The sequence below is a fragment of the Pteropus alecto genome, unplaced genomic scaffold (assembly GCF_000325575.1).
Source record: "Pteropus alecto unplaced genomic scaffold, ASM32557v1 scaffold477, whole genome shotgun sequence".
Classification (NCBI taxonomy): Eukaryota; Metazoa; Chordata; class Mammalia; order Chiroptera; family Pteropodidae; genus Pteropus; species Pteropus alecto.
This window is the reverse complement of record NW_006440643.1, coordinates 505,130-520,913: the sequence shown is the minus strand read 5'-3', so window position 1 is coordinate 520,913 and position 15,784 is coordinate 505,130. Positions and strand designations below refer to the sequence as shown.

General features: G+C 35.8%; 1 protein-coding gene and 1 long non-coding RNA gene across 5 annotated transcripts in view; both read right to left on the bottom strand.

The window, feature by feature from the left end:
- Nucleotides 1–4,713, bottom strand: part of LOC102890006 (U2 small nuclear ribonucleoprotein auxiliary factor 35 kDa subunit-related protein 2-like) — a 42,324-nt gene extending 37,611 nt beyond the window's left edge. For 2 of the 3 annotated variants that reach the window (XM_006917731.3, XM_025050894.1), the window contains exons 1-2: nucleotides 4,635–4,713; nucleotides 4,228–4,307 (exon numbers count right to left, since the gene is read on the bottom strand). In XM_006917731.3, the coding sequence (XP_006917793.2) occupies nucleotides 4,228–4,307; nucleotides 4,635–4,654 (100 nt within the window). In that variant the 5' untranslated portion in view covers nucleotides 4,655–4,713. The remainder of the gene's footprint in view (nucleotides 1–4,227; nucleotides 4,308–4,634) is intronic. The other variant, XM_025050895.1, reaches the window with a different exon arrangement.
- Nucleotides 4,714–14,422: 9,709 nt separating this feature from the next.
- The window catches only part of LOC107196084, a 14,153-nt gene continuing 12,791 nt past the window's right edge, over nucleotides 14,423–15,784 (bottom strand). For both annotated transcript variants that reach the window (XR_001517395.2, XR_001517396.2), the window contains one exon: nucleotides 14,423–15,401. This is a non-coding gene — a long non-coding RNA (uncharacterized LOC107196084). The remainder of the gene's footprint in view (nucleotides 15,402–15,784) is intronic.

Genomic DNA, 15,784 nt, shown 5'->3' with positions numbered 1-15,784 from the left:
GTATATTTGAATCTAATGAAAATAAATAAATTTTTTTAAAATAGATGTCCAAAGATCAGGCATGTCCTAGAGGTCTGTCTGGAAAGCAAGTTCCAAGCAGTGTTTAAAAGTACACTTTGTTTGAGATAATAGAAAAAAGTAGCCAGTTTAGCACAAAACAATGCTAACTTAAATGATGGCGACAGTCACAATATGTGTAGTTTCTTCATTTGCTTTAAAAATAACATCACTGATGCACAATTATTAGATATTTTGCACAATCTTGGTTCTAAAACCCTGCACCTCTTGTTCTCACATTTTGTGTTGCTGATGTGCTGTTTGTCAAGCAGGAGATAATTCCAAGTTCTCAAAGAGAATTTATGAATTTGTTTCTCAGAAAGAATGTTTTCAAGGTAGTTGCTACCAGCTGCTGATGTCCAGGAGTCTTATATAAAAAGCATGATCTATGACTGAAAATTACACACACTTCTCTCTGTTCTCTGGAACTTTTCCCTGCTCTACTCCCTGGCCCCATAAAAACTCCCTACTTTTGCTTTTGGAGAGAGATAAATTTGAGATATCTTGTTTTCCTGTCTTTGCTTTGGTGAAATCAAATAAATCTTTTTCTATCTTCAATGTTTTTGGCTTTACTTTCACATTGGTCATAAGAACCTGAATTTTGGAAGGTGATTCAGAAACAATATATACGTAATGTATATGTAACATATATGCCTGGTTTTACATGTATCTCAATTCTGGGTATATCTATAACCAGTAGTATGTCATACATTAGACTCTTATTTACATAGGTGCAAATTTTATGTTATGATTTGTAGGAAATTGTCCCTATTCTTTGGAGATGCAAACTGATATGTTTAGATGTGAAATATATATCAAATAGATTTGTAAATTATTCAGAAAGTATGTATATATGAACATGTATCTATGTATGTATACATATATTCATTTATATATGTATATAGAGAAAAAAGGGAAAAAAGAGGACAAATGTTAAGTGGCAAATCTAGGTAAACAATTATAGATGTTTACTGTACTATTTTTTCAACGTTCTGTAAATTGGAACATTTTCAAAATAACATGAAAAAATTATTTTTCCCACAAATTATATCCCTTCCAATTTGAAATTTAAATTCTAGAGGAAAAAAAAATGGCAGTAAGAGTAGAGATGAGCAAAGGGGAAACTGAAGCAACCTTAAGGAAATGCAACAGAAGTTGTTCATGATTCAGGAGATGGCAAGCTTAAAAGATTTTTATCTGTCACATATACTGATAGGTTTAACCAAAGGCTCACTGAGTCCTAGATTAACTTACTTTTCTAAGCATGTGCACTTTACTATTTCAACAAACACATATGGAGGATAACTGAACTCAAACAATTATTCAGATAAATAAATGACCAAAACTGGCACAGAGGACATGACTTATTTATACAGGTATGTCTATTGCCCAGACACAGCTGATACTCAAAAATATGTGTTGACTCATTCAACACTCCCAGACCCCCAAAACCAAGCTCACACACCTTACATAGGTAATTACAATCACTTCAATGTGTAGCTTTCTGTATAGAAGTATAACCAAATATATGCAAACATACATATACATGCAGGGCTCTCCAACACTCAGACCACGACGCTATCAGTTGCCATCAGTGCACCACTGCGCAGCTGAGTAGGTGGCAAAAGAGAGAAGCTTCACCTGTACTTGCAATCGCTCCCCATCTCACAACCTCAGCCCCACCTCAGATCATCAGGCGTTACTCTCATAGGAGTATCAGTCCCTAGTGTTAGTAAGGTTGGGGACTGCAGCATGTAAGTACAATAAATTTAATTGTGTTAAAGGGTTTTAACTATCTTTTTACATTTTATATTACCCTAAATTGTGACAAGGTAGTTGATTTCAGATTACATAAAGTGGAACAGGTCGTCAAAAGGATATCTATAATTGAGATCAATATTTCATAAATTTCTACCAATTATTAGCAAAATTCCTCTAACAGCAATACTCTGTGTTCTAGACTCTGGGTAATGTCTGCCTATTCAATGTGATACAATGAATGAACAGCAGTTTCTTATTCCACAGTATCACTAGGTAAAGAATTTTGAGTCAAAGTAGACAAAACTAGGAGCAGAGCTAATAATAATAATAAGCTGCTTAGTCTTGGAAATAGCATTAGCTATAATCCCAAGCACAGCAGTGACCTATATCTTTCAACAAACTAATTCACCAAAGGACCTGATCTAAGTGACTCTCTAGCAAGACTTGCTGTGAATGAACTTTGCAAAATAAAAAGGAAAAGAATTCCACACAATGCAAACATAAGCTATTACTGAATTTAAAACAGGGAAAAATAAAAAGAGGTTTTTTAAAAAAACTGTCTGCTATAAGAAAAGATTAAATAATGTGTGATAATTGAGAATTTTAGAAATGAAAAAATGAAATACAAGTGTAACTTCAACACGATTTCCGTTTATTCCTGATACTCTGTCCTGAATATATTGGACCAGTTTCCAAGTAGTAATAAAAAAAGGACATTACATATTGCAGGTGAACAGAATGATCACTCAATTCCAAATATTCGAAGTGAGGTAGGAGTTACATCAGGACCCTTCCCCAGAGCCACTGAAATGAAAAACAGCCTTGAACAATAGCTTTGACGTACTGAAGCAGTTTTGTAGTTTAAAACTTCCTGCTAAAGTGGAAAATAAAGGGGATAGGGAAAGTCCCCAACATAGGCATGCATAGGATAGCTAGTGTGACCTAGAATTCACCTTTGCTGCATTATGCAATCATTATAATAAATTAGCATTGTGATTAAGGCTGTACCCATCATACATCTGACTCATGACAGTTCCAAAAAGTCCAAACATAGTAGGAAAAGGGGCATCTCCTTAATTCCAGAAAAAAACACCTCCTTTACTCAAAGTGACCACCCAAAATAATGAATATTCTGCCTCATAGATTAATGGATAAAATGCCCAAACGCACAATGAATGACGCAACAGCTTTCCCTGGAGCCTGCTTGCTTTCTCATCTGACAGTATACTTTCACTTGGCAGAAATCTTTGGGGCTGACTACTTTTGGCAGCTTGCTCTCCCTTTTGAGAGTGAGCTTACTTTGTTTTCAATGCTGATCTGCCCCTGATGGCTTATTCTCCCTTCTAGAAGTCACTTTTAATAAAGTTAGCTTGAGTACACTCAGTTTCTGGGGGGGCTGCCTTCAATTCTTTGTTGATAGGGCCAAGAATTGGGATCCAGGCGTTGCAGGACTCCACAGAACCAGCGACAGACGTACTGTTAATAAAATAATCACCTGGAAATACACACGGTAAATGAAACCACTATGGCTGTTTCTCTATGTTTAGTTGTATTTTTTTTGTTTTTCAAAGCCCAAGGGTCCTGGTTACTTGAGGCCATAGTTAGTGGATTTTTAGAGCTATCTGTGACAATTTACTAAGCATATTGTGGAACATGTGAATGATAACCATTAGAATCCTATACTGCTGTGTATTTAAGTGCTTCCACTTGCATTTTTAACTATGTTAGATAAATAGTATTTAATTTATTGCATTAAAGCATAGCTTTACACATAAAGGTTAGGTTGTGCAATGTTAAGGCCAAAAACATAATGGAGAGATGTATACATGAAGGTTCTAGTTTTATTTATAGAAAAAAGGGGCAAATACAGGACAGGCCAATAGTCAGAGACATTTTAAATGCCAAAAATATGTATTTATAAGCATTAGCACCATAATTGTGTTCTGATCATTTGTTACACATAATCCTAACATTATACTGATGTAGATTTGAATAAGTTCCTGAATTTTATTTGGCTTTCTGATTTGTAAATAAGAGTTTCATAACCAGTTTTATGCTTCTAAATATTTAATAACAATAATAGTAAACTTATGTCTAATCAAAATCCTCGACCAATGCTGGATTTATAAAGAAAAAGTCAAAGTACTAACTATATGCAAGGGTTGAGCCTGGTGACTGTAATTAAAAAGTGTTCCCAATATTAGGTACTTTATACTTAAATGTAATTGCTAACTGATGATTCAGCATAAATTTCCCTTTACATGGGTCTAACAAAACTTTATTTAGGATGCAACAGTCATCGTAATTGTTCATCAGATATTTTAACACTGTAACCTGAAGTTGACAAGAATGAGATAAGGGAATAGGAGACAACTTTATACACAGAAAAGAAGACGAGGATTCCGTTACCTGAGTGTCTCAATCGAGCGAGTTCCTGTCGACGTTTTTTTCGTTTTTCCTTTTTCATTAAGGCCCTGTACTTCTTGTGGCTGGAAGATGGAGACATAAACCAGCGTCAGCGCCGCACCAGCAGCTCTTTCTTCTGCGTCCGGTGAGAAGAAATCGCTGCGATTTTAATGTGCTCAAAAATGAAATTTTTTCACGGTATTTTGATTACACAACCGGCATGTACCATCGCTTCGCAGCTCCATTCCTAGACCGTAGGTTTTTTCGATACTGCTATTTCTTTTGGCAGCCCCGACAACGCCCAGATTAATCAGCCCAGCTTCCTTTTCTTTCCTGCCTGAAATCTCCGTGTCCAGCTCTGTCAGCTGCAGCTCGTTTTCTCACCAGCCCCTCTCTCCCAACCAGCTTACCTCGGTTTCCCTGTAAACATCTTCTCCGACGCCGCGGTCTGACCTCGCCCCCTCCGAGCTCAAGAGCCGGCCGGAAAAGGTGGGCCTAAGGACGGAAACGCGGTTGCTCTGCCTCCCGGAAGAGAACAAACACGGAAGAGTGGAGTCTTCTGTCAGTTGCTCACCTGATAAAACCTTTTGTAAACCAGTGTCTCCTTCTGGAGAAATCTTTCGCAAGTTCCTTCTCGGCTGTGGAACTAATTGTTTTTCCTCTGAGAATTTACTTAGTGGGTATCTTGTTGCTGGGAGATTAAGAGCCACCCCCTCCCCCTTTTCCTCGTGAACTCCGGAAACTCATCCAACACGGTTCCTTTATCCAGGCCTCACCTGTTCCCCAGCTCCACGTCCTACCCCATCAGACGAAGCTCCCATACTCCATTGTTTTGTTGAACTACCTGAATCCTGAACTTAATTCTTTGGGCTGCACAGTTGCAACCCTTGCCTCCCAGGGATTTATTATTTAGGGCCAGGATACCAATTCATAGATAATATGTACTGCATACTTACCTAGCACAATCCTTTCACACTGACGAGGTTTTTTTTTTTTTTTTTCCCGAAAAATTTAAAAAAATTATTTCAACATGTATCGTGTTATTTTAAGCTCTATATGTTAATATGATACATTTATATATTGCAATATGAATGCCACTAGCAATGATTATTTTATTTTTTCTGCATGGACTAATTAAGTTGTAGTCTTTTACTAAGTTTGGTAATTATTGTACAAAATTGTCTATATCCACTCAACTGTACATTATATCCCTGTTATTTATTTACTGCTTGTTGCAAATTACTTTCTTGAAACAACTTATTTTTTTTTGTACATTGCTCTTCTTGTTTTTAATTGTGCATAAATATATACAACATAAATTTTACCATTTTAACTATTTTTAAGTGTAGAGCTCAGTGGAACTAAGTACATTTATATTGTTGTGAGTTGAGTATTAAACACAAGGTTGGGAATGGTGTTGCACAGACCACAAACAAAGGTACTAGGACAAAATAATGTGGGATCTGCCAAAAATAAGAATAATTTTACCATCGAATTTGAAGTTCAATTCCAGAATATCAATGAGTACAATGACAGAGTTGAACAGAAGCTACGTTTTCTTGGAGGAACTAGTAAACCATGCTGACTAGTAAACCATGTTCTATAGTTATGTTCTACAGGCAGTGGAGAACCATTGAAAGATTTTAAATAGAGGCTCACTGTTGTCATATTTATGTTTTAGGTATTTACTCTGGTTTTGTAATATAGAAGATGAGAAGGTAAAGCTGAAATATTAAAATCAGTAGATGAGAGATAGTGAGGAATTAAGTTGGGTCAGTGAATGGGAGCAAATAAGATTTCTCCTCACTAATACTCAGATTGTGATGTATACATACAAGGCCAGGGACAAAGCCAAGAGAAATGTTTCTCCCAAAGACACATTGCATCTGCAATGTAACTTACAACCCTGATATTTTGAGTGATTGAATAACTGACCTACTCCTTCTCTGTATACCCTGACAAGAATCGCTGAGATACGCAATTACTAAACTTCTTTTACGTCCCCTACTTTCTCTTTGGAAGCATTTAGCACAAGCACAAACCCTAAATAAAGTTGGGGTAGGCAAGGTTTCAGGGAATCTGCTAGACAGAGAAACCTTTGTTATGTAGTTTGATGACATAACGGCTATGGCAGCATTCCACTAAGGCTTGAAGCAACACATCTCCTTCCTTACTTCTGAGTAGACTTTGTTTACCTAAATGTGTCAGGGATCAGAGACATAGACCTTGGAATTAAAGGAGGGGACTAAAGCTTGGCATTATATAATCTTAACTAAACTTCTTAATGTTTACTCCTCTTTTTTCTCATCATGAATAGTATTCATTGTTCTCATAAGAACTTTATTGTGAAGATTGAGTAAAATAGTATATGCTATATGTCGTTAACCTAAAAATAACTAGCCAAAATGAGAAGCAATAAAAAAGAATTGAATTTCTGGCTGCACAGATTCAGGCAGAAACTCAAATAATGTCCTGATTAGATGTTAAAAACAAGAGAGTTTGTGAGAGAAGAAGGGAAATAATTACATGAATAGGAGAAACATTTCTAGTGATGTTAGAAGTCAAGTCACTCTGTAGCTATACTAATTCTATCTTCAGGGAGAGAGTTATAATCTTTAGTCTTTTTCAAGGCAGTTCCTTTGGGATTGCTGCTCTAGTCCATTTTGAAACAGCTCCACTAATGTCAACTTTTCACAGTCCCTGCCAGTATTACATGTCTCCAAAATACTAGCTGGTTATATTATCATCAGCAGTAGAAAAAATTCTCAACCCTTTAAATAGCGGTCAGCTTTGCAGGGGGCACCAGGGACTTGTAGGAGGACACTGGATCGTTGGAGTGAGGCCCGGAGTGAGATTCGCTCTGTACAGAAGTGCCAGCAGTATTCATTGTTCCCTGTTGAGCCCTCTCCGCTCTCAGTGCACTGGACATAGCCGTGATGTCATCACACTGGATAACAGAGGTTGTTCTGCCCAGCAGAGTCCCTGAAACCCTGCCTTCCTCAACTCACAGTCCCACCCAAGCCACATCCAGGTATATCCTCAGCGAGTCAGGCGGTCCTTGCTGAGCAGCGCCTAGACTCACACTGCAGGCAGCTGGCCTTGGTTTCTGGTGTGGCCTTTTGAGGCAACTACAAAGACAGCATCTCTGAACTGCTTGCTGAATTTTAACAGGTGACCCTAGAGGGTCACAGGCTGGATAAGACAGGGGGACTGAGGAGCTTTGATTAGTACATAGAAACAGACATGGAAAGGCAGCCAAAATGGGAAGACAAAGAAGCAGAAGCCATAAGAGAGAACAGCAGAGAGATCCAGATAAAATGGAGTCGAGTAATCTAACAGATGCAGAATTGAAACACTGGTTATAAAGATGCTCAATGAACTTTTGGGAAGTGTAGATAAATTCAGTGAGAACTTCAATGAAGAGATAAAGAACATAAAAATGGAAATGGAGTTTATAAAGGGAGCCAGTCTGAAGTGAAGCACACATTACCTGAGATGAGAAGTATGTTAAATGGAATAAACAAAATGAATAAAGAAAAGGATCAAATGACCTATCTAGAAGACAGGAAAGCCAAGGACATTTAGTCAGAATGTCAAGAAAAAGATGCCAAGACTATAAAAATAATTTAAGGAGCATATGGGACACTATTAAGTGTCCAAATAGTCATCTGATTGGTGTACCTGAAGGAAATCAAGATGTCGAACATCTGTTTGAAGAAATAATGGTGGAGAACATCCCTATCTTGCTGAAGGAAAAGGACATAAAACCCAGGAAGCTCAGAGAATCCCACACCCAGACACATCATAATTAAAATGCCAAAGTTTAAATACAAAGAAAGAATCTTAAAAGCAGCAAGAGAAAAACAGTTACCTATAAGGGAACATCCATAATACTGGCCGCTCGATTTCTCAAAAGAAACTATGCAGGACAGAGGGCTTGGAAAAAAAATATTCGACAGGATGAAGACCCAGAATCTAGAACGAAGTATAATTTATCCAGCAAAGCTATCCTTTAAAGTTGAAGGACAGATAAAGAGCTTCCCATGTAAAAAGAAACTAAAGGACTTTATCACCACAAAGCCAGTATAATAGGAAATGTTGGAGGCACTTCTTTAAGAAGAAAAATCATATATTACAAACATGAAGAAAGAATGGTAACAACTACATTCCTATCAACCAGTACCTCAAATGGAAAAGAATTACGTGCTCTAACTGAAAGATAGAATGATGAAAGGATAAGAACACAATACCCTTACATGCTGTCTACAAGAGACTCACTTCAGATTAAAAGACACACACAGACTAAAAGGAAGAGGATGGAAAAAGATATTGCTTTGATGGACCAAGAAGGTATTTAAATCAGACAGAGAAAGATAAACACTATATGAATCTAACGAATAAAAACAACAAACTAATCAAAAACAGACTCACAAATAGTGGACAGTTCACAAATATAGTGGACAATTTGGTGACAGACAGAGGGGAGGGAGGTTTGGGGTGAAGGGTTAAAGAAGTACAAATTAGTAACTGATGGATGGTCATGGGGATGGGAAGCATGGCAGGGAGAATGTAGTTAGCATTAATACATTGGCAATGTGGAGGGCCAGGGGAGAAAGGGAGGAATTGGGGGTATCGTTTTACGAACTATACAGATATCTAACCAATGTATTGTATACTTGAAAGTAATTAAAAAAAAAACAAACAAAAAAATGGTAGTATGGGAAAAAGTCAATGGAAATCCCTTTTTATAGTGGTTAAATATTTATTTTCAACAAAAAACCATTGAAGAAGTCCTCCCATAAACACACTGAATCTAAAGATACATATGGAACAATTTCCTCTAACAACAAACAAACAAAGAAAAACTAGCTGAGAAACTCCTAGACATTGAGAAAATGGGGGGCGGGGGCGGGGGGGGGGAACTCCACATTGAAATGGAAGCTAGAAAAAAGAAGACCCAGTAAAGCACCCTTAAATTCAAGAAGCGAATAGACACCTAATTATCTCAATCCAAAAATACCCACTCCAAGGCACATTATATTACAATTGTCAAAAATGAATGACTAAGAGAACTCACAAGGCAGCTAGAAAAAAGAAGACCTATTAAATTATCATCTGATTTTTAAGCAGAAATTGTACAAGATAGGAGGAAATAAAATCAAATATTCAAAATATTAAAAAAGATAAATTACCAGCCAAAAATAATATATATCCAGCAAAGTTCTACTGCAAATGTGAAGGAGGAAAAAAGACCTTTTTAAACATACAGAAGCTGAGGACATTTTCCACCACAAAGCCTACATTAAGAAAATACTTAAGGAGGTTATTCTATCGGAAACTAAAGAACAAAAAAATACAAAACTATGAGTAAAATGACAGACAGAAAATTGCAATCCTTATTAAAAGCAGTATTATAAACTTAAATATTGATTGATAAAGGTAAAAAAAAAACTCTTTAAAAAAAGAAGAAAACAGCTACTGAAACCTAGAAATGAACCCACAGCATAAAAAGAGACAAATTGAGACTACAAAAAAAGGGGTTGGAGTAAAAATTTGAATCTGCAAAGAGGAATGGAAGTAAGATGCAAGCAGACAAAAGAGGACTACTGAATATATATGAAACTTACCTTTACATAAACTTAATGGTAACCACACACAAAATATCCAAAACTGAGAAATATAGCATAAAAAAAAAAGAGGAAGCATAGGGAAGAATCATAGAATACCATGAAACTAAAACAAAAGACAGAAACACAATGGCAAAGAAACAGCAGAGACACTGAGCTACCACAACAGATAAAATGGCTACAAGAAATCCTCAATATCAATAATTACTCTAAATATAAATGGACTGAACTCACCAATAATGGCACAGAATAGCAGATTAGATCAAAAAACAAAACCCAACCACATGCTTTCAAGAGACACATCACAGCTGCAAGCGCAAGGTAAAAGGGTACATAAGAAAGGCCATATATGACAAACCTCAGCCAACATTATACTTAATAGTGAAAAACTAAAAACCTTCCCTTTAAGATCAGGAGCAAGGCAAGCCTATCCACTATTACCACTCTTATTCAATGTAACACTGGAGATCCTAGCAAGGGCAATTGGACTAGAGAAAGATATAAAAGGCATCCAAATAGAAAATGAAGAAGTCAAACTGTCACTATTTGCAGATGGCATGATTCTTTATATAGAAAACCCTAAAAACTCCACAAGAACAGTAGAAACAGTAAGCCAATACAGTAGTTTCTGAATATAAAATCAATGTTCAAAAATCCATAGCATTTCTATACTCTAATAATGAAGTGTTAGAAAAAGAAGTGGAAAAAATAATTCCTTTCACAATTGCAACAAAAATGATAAAATACCTAGGAATAAATCTAATGGAACATATGAAGGACCTATATAATGAAAACTACAATACGTTATTAAAAGCGATTGAAGAATACAAAGAAATGGAAAGATATTTTGTATTTTTGGATAGGAAGAATCAATATTGTTAAAATGACCTTATTACCTAAAGCATTATACAGATTTAATGAATCCCTAACAAAATCCTCCTGGCATTTTTAAAAGAAATAGAACAAAAACCTATCAAATGTGTATGGAAGCAGAAAAGACCCCAAACTGCCAAAGTGTTCCTGAGAAAAAAGAACGAGGCTGGAAGCATCACTCTGCCCGACTTCATATTATACTACAAAGTGACAATAATGAAAAGGCATGGCATTGGCAGATAAACAGACACACAGACCAGTGGAACAGAATTGAGAGTCCAGAAATAAACACATATATATGGGCAAAGAATTTTTGACAAAAGATCCATGTAGTGGAGAACAGAAAGCCTTTTCAATAAATGGTGCCAGGAAAACTGGAAAGCCACCTGCAAAAGAATGAAACTAGACTGTTGTCTATTACCATACACCAAAATTAACTCAAAATGGATTAAGGATTTGAATATAAGACCTGAAACAATAGATTGCATGGAAGAAAACAGAGGTGCTAAACTCACGAACCTTGGAATTAGAGAAGATTTTATAGATTGAACTCAAAAGCAAGGGAAGTAAAAGCAAAAATAAATCGATGGGACTATATCAAACTAAAAAGCTTCTGCTTAGCAAAAGAAATCATCAACAAGACGAAGAGGCAACCATCTGAATGGGAGAAGTTATTTGCAAGCAACGCTGCCAAGAAGGGCCTAATTTCAAAAACATATAAAGAACTCATACAATTCAACAATAAAAAAAAAAAAAAATCTTACTGAAAAATGGGCAAAGGATGTGAACAGACAGTTCTCCCAAGAAGACATACAAATGGCCAACAGACATATGAAAAGATGCTCAACTTCACTCACTATTAGAGAAATGCAAATCTCAACCACAATGAGATACCAGCTCACACCTGCTGGAATGGCTATCATCAACAGAATAAGGACTAACAAGTTGTGGAGGCTGTAGGGGAAACAGAATCCTCATACACTGCTGTTGAGAATGCAAATTGTTACAGCCACTATGGAAAACAGTATGGAATCTTCTCAAAAAACTAAGAATAGAATTACCATGTGACCCAGAAATCCTTCTTCTGGGTATTTATACAAAAAAGTCGAAATCATTTATATATAAAGATATATGTACCTCAGTGTTCATAGTAGCAATTCTCATGATGGCCAAGACATGGAAGCAACCCAAGTGTCCACCGATAGATGACTGGATAAAAAAGTGGTACGTATATACAATGGAATGTGACTCAGCCATAAGAAACAATGAAATACTGCCATTTGCAACAATATGGCTGGATCTAAGAGAAATAAGTCAGACAGATAAAGTCAAGAACCACATGATTTCACTCAAATGCAGAATATAAAACAAATTAACAAATAAACTTGACAAAGAATCGGACAGTCATGGACAAGCACAGTGGATTAGTGGTTACCAGAGTGAAGGATTCACGGGAGGAGGTCGACATGGGTAAAGAGGGTCAAATATTTGGTGACAGATGGAAATTTAACTTTGGGAGGTGAATAGATAATGCAATATACATATGATGTATTACTGAATTGTATATTTGAAACCTATTTGATTTTATTAACCAATGTCACTCCAATAATTTTAATTGAAAAAGAATTGGTAATTAAGAAATTGAAGACACAAATAAATGAAAAGATATTCCATGTTTATACCCTAGAAGAACACATTTAAAATGTCCATACTCCCCAAAGAAATCTACAGATTCAATTCAATTTCTATCAAAATTCCAAAGGCAGTTTTCACAGAAAGAGAAAAAAATCCTAAAATTTGTATGAAACCATATAATAATAAAAAAAAGCCTGATTCATTAATGCAATTTTAATAAAGAACATAACTGGAAGCATCATACTTCCTGATTTCAAACTATATTACAAACCTATCATAATCAAAACAGCATGCACTAGCATAGAAACAGACACATAGATCAATGGAACAAAATGAATAGCCCCAAAATAAACTCTTGCATATGTAGTCAATTAATTTATAAAAAAAAGGAACCAAGAATATACGATAGGGAAAGCAAAGTCTGTTCAATAGATTGTGTTGAGAAAACTGGAGAAGCAAATGCAAAAGAATAAAATTGGACCCCATCTTATACAAAAATCAAATCCAAATGCATTAAAGAATTGAACATAAGTCATGAAACAATAAAATCCCCAGAAGAAAACACAGGGAATAAATAAGCTCCTTGAGATCAGTCTTGGCAATATATTTCTTATTCTTTTTTGGATTTGATATTAAAAGGAAAGAAAACAAAAGCAAAATAAACAAATGAGACTACATCAAAATAAAATCTGCATAGATAAGGAAACCATCAACAAAATGAAAAGGCAACCTAGATGGAATGGGAGAAATTTTTGCAAACCATGTATCTGATAAGGGGTTAACATGCAACATACATAAAGAGATTATACAAATCGATAGCAAAACAAAAACAAAAACAAAAAACCCCAAACAATCCAATGAAGAATGAGCAGAAAAACTGAATAGACATTTTTTACGAAGGCTACATAGAAATTGTGAAGAACCATATGAAAAGAGGCTCAACATTACTAATCATCAGGGAGACACGTTATCAAAACCTCAATGAGATAGCAACTCACACCTATCAGAAAGGCTATTATCAATAACTCAATGAACAAGTGTTAGCCAGGATATGGAGAAAAAGGAATCTTTGTGCACAGTGAGTGAGAGTAAACTGGTCTCCTCACATTGTGGATGTTATGTTGCCGCTGCACTCGAGTGCACTTACCGTGATTTGGTTGGTGTGTAGTTTCTAAAGGTCATTTTGGAAAGCGACATCCAATGGGTGACCCATTCCAAGTCCCGGATGTCCTTCTCCAGAGCAGCTTTGGAACAGCCTAGGTTAGAGGTCGTGCTAGTCTCAACACCTGGGTATGTGTCCTGGCTTCACATCCTGACAGTCACAAGACCTTGGTCAAGTCACTAACTCCTCTGTGACCTGTGTTTCCTACTCTATAAACTGTGGATAGTCATACCTACACGTCACACAGCTGATATGAGTATGCGGTGACATAATACAGGTATAGGTTTAAAATTACACCTGGCACACAACAAGTGCTCAGTAAATGGTACCTTCTGTTAACATCATCTGAGAGTTTGTTGATGTTCAAGGAAAAAATGTCAAAAGTAAAGACCAGTGGTGACACTGCACTACTTCTAGAGCCTGGAATGGAAAGACCTATGTCTTCATTTTCAGGGACAAATCAGAAGGACAATGTCGGGGAAGATGTAGCCTAACTCAAGAGAAGAAAGAACACCTATGAAACTACCAAAATGCAGACCTGCAATTTGACCAATGATAACTTTTCAAAAAAATGCAACCTAACATAAAAATGGAAAAAAATAATAATAATAACAAAAAACAGAGCATCTTATTCTAGTGTAATGAAACGCTTAAGGATGAGAAATTCTGAAGAGCTGTCACTTGACTAGATTATTTTTGGTCTATATACTAGAGTACCAAATAAAACTATGAAAAAAACCACACTGGATTATACAATTTTTATTGAGATTTTGTCTTATTGCAGAGAACTCGTAGGCCTCCAGTTACATGAATAAGAAGCTGGGCCACATGAGGGAAAGATAAAAATTTTAAAACTTTGTTGTATTCTTGTCAAGTTTACTCATGGACCTTTATAATGTTCTCATTCCTTCTTCATGGGGTTTCTGTCTTCACTGACAATTTTTATCTGTAGCAATTTCACAAATTAAAAAATGTAATAGATATTTTTGATGTTAGTAATATTTATTGATTCAACAAGTTTTTATAGGCTCAGTCCAGTATCTGAATGTTCCCCTTGGCCAACAAAACCAGCAAAATGAAATGGTGTGCTTAAGAATGAGAGAGTGGGCAAACCATACCTTTTGTCTTTGTCACTAGGTAGTAGTGTGTTCATTTGTGAACCTTTTGACAATCTTATGAGCTTTGATTCAAAGGGAGGGAAAGAATTTTGAAATTAGATGTGTTTTAATATTATTAAACAGTTTGATTTCTCTAAGGACTATTAATGTATATTACATATATATAAAATTTAAGAGTCCAAAAGAGGTGACTTTTAAACACAAAATTTAGCAAGCACATTGAACTATCTAAAATGCATTCTCAATATCCATAGTACTTCAGACTTATATAGAGTATCAAAGTCTCAGAAAGTACCAATGCATTCACTATTCATTGATAAGGCTTTCATTATATTTTTTATTGTTCTAAAAATAAGACATCTAATCTTTACAAATTGTGACAAACTAAAATCTGTTCTATGATTTACCCAAGCAAAAGTGATGAAATTTTGTCAAGAGTGTAATACATTTAAGACTCAAGTCTCCATATAAACTTTGGTTTTTGTCTGCTTTTACCTTTTTGTTGCCAATGGAGAAGGCAGCCTCCTGTCCCCAAGTTTTCCAGTAAACCGAAAAACCCTCACCTCCGTCTCTTCCAGTCCCTACCCCAGATAGAGAGTCCATAGCATCAGCACCTTATCTGCCATCTCTTGGTCTTGGGTCTTCTGGATGTTTTTCACGTATTTTTCTAAAGGATTTTCAGCACAAACAGATCTGTCTTTCATTTCTTGAATACTTATTTCTAATTCTCCATTCAATGTTTAACGACTCTTCGATCATCTGCTGTCAAATAGATGGGCAGCAAAATAGGAAATATATAAATATATTTTTAAAATGCATAGTAACATAATTCTGATCCTTTAAGTAAAACCTTTGCTTTCATTGTCTCCTTAATCTGAAAACAAGCGTATCTGTTTCTCCTATTTCTATCATTCTGGGCTTTGTCTATTCCATAGCTCATACCACAAGTCCCTACCTCACAGATTTAACTCATTATCAGTCTCACAAATGATTATGCTTACCTTTGGCTTCCAGCTCTAGAGAAGCCTAAACATTTTTTAGGCTTAATAGTTTTTTTCCCCCTCTGAACAACGCTAAGAAACAAACAAATTTATAAGTTTACCAGGGAGTTTGAACAATTTTGCTGTGCCCTCTTCTATTCCTCA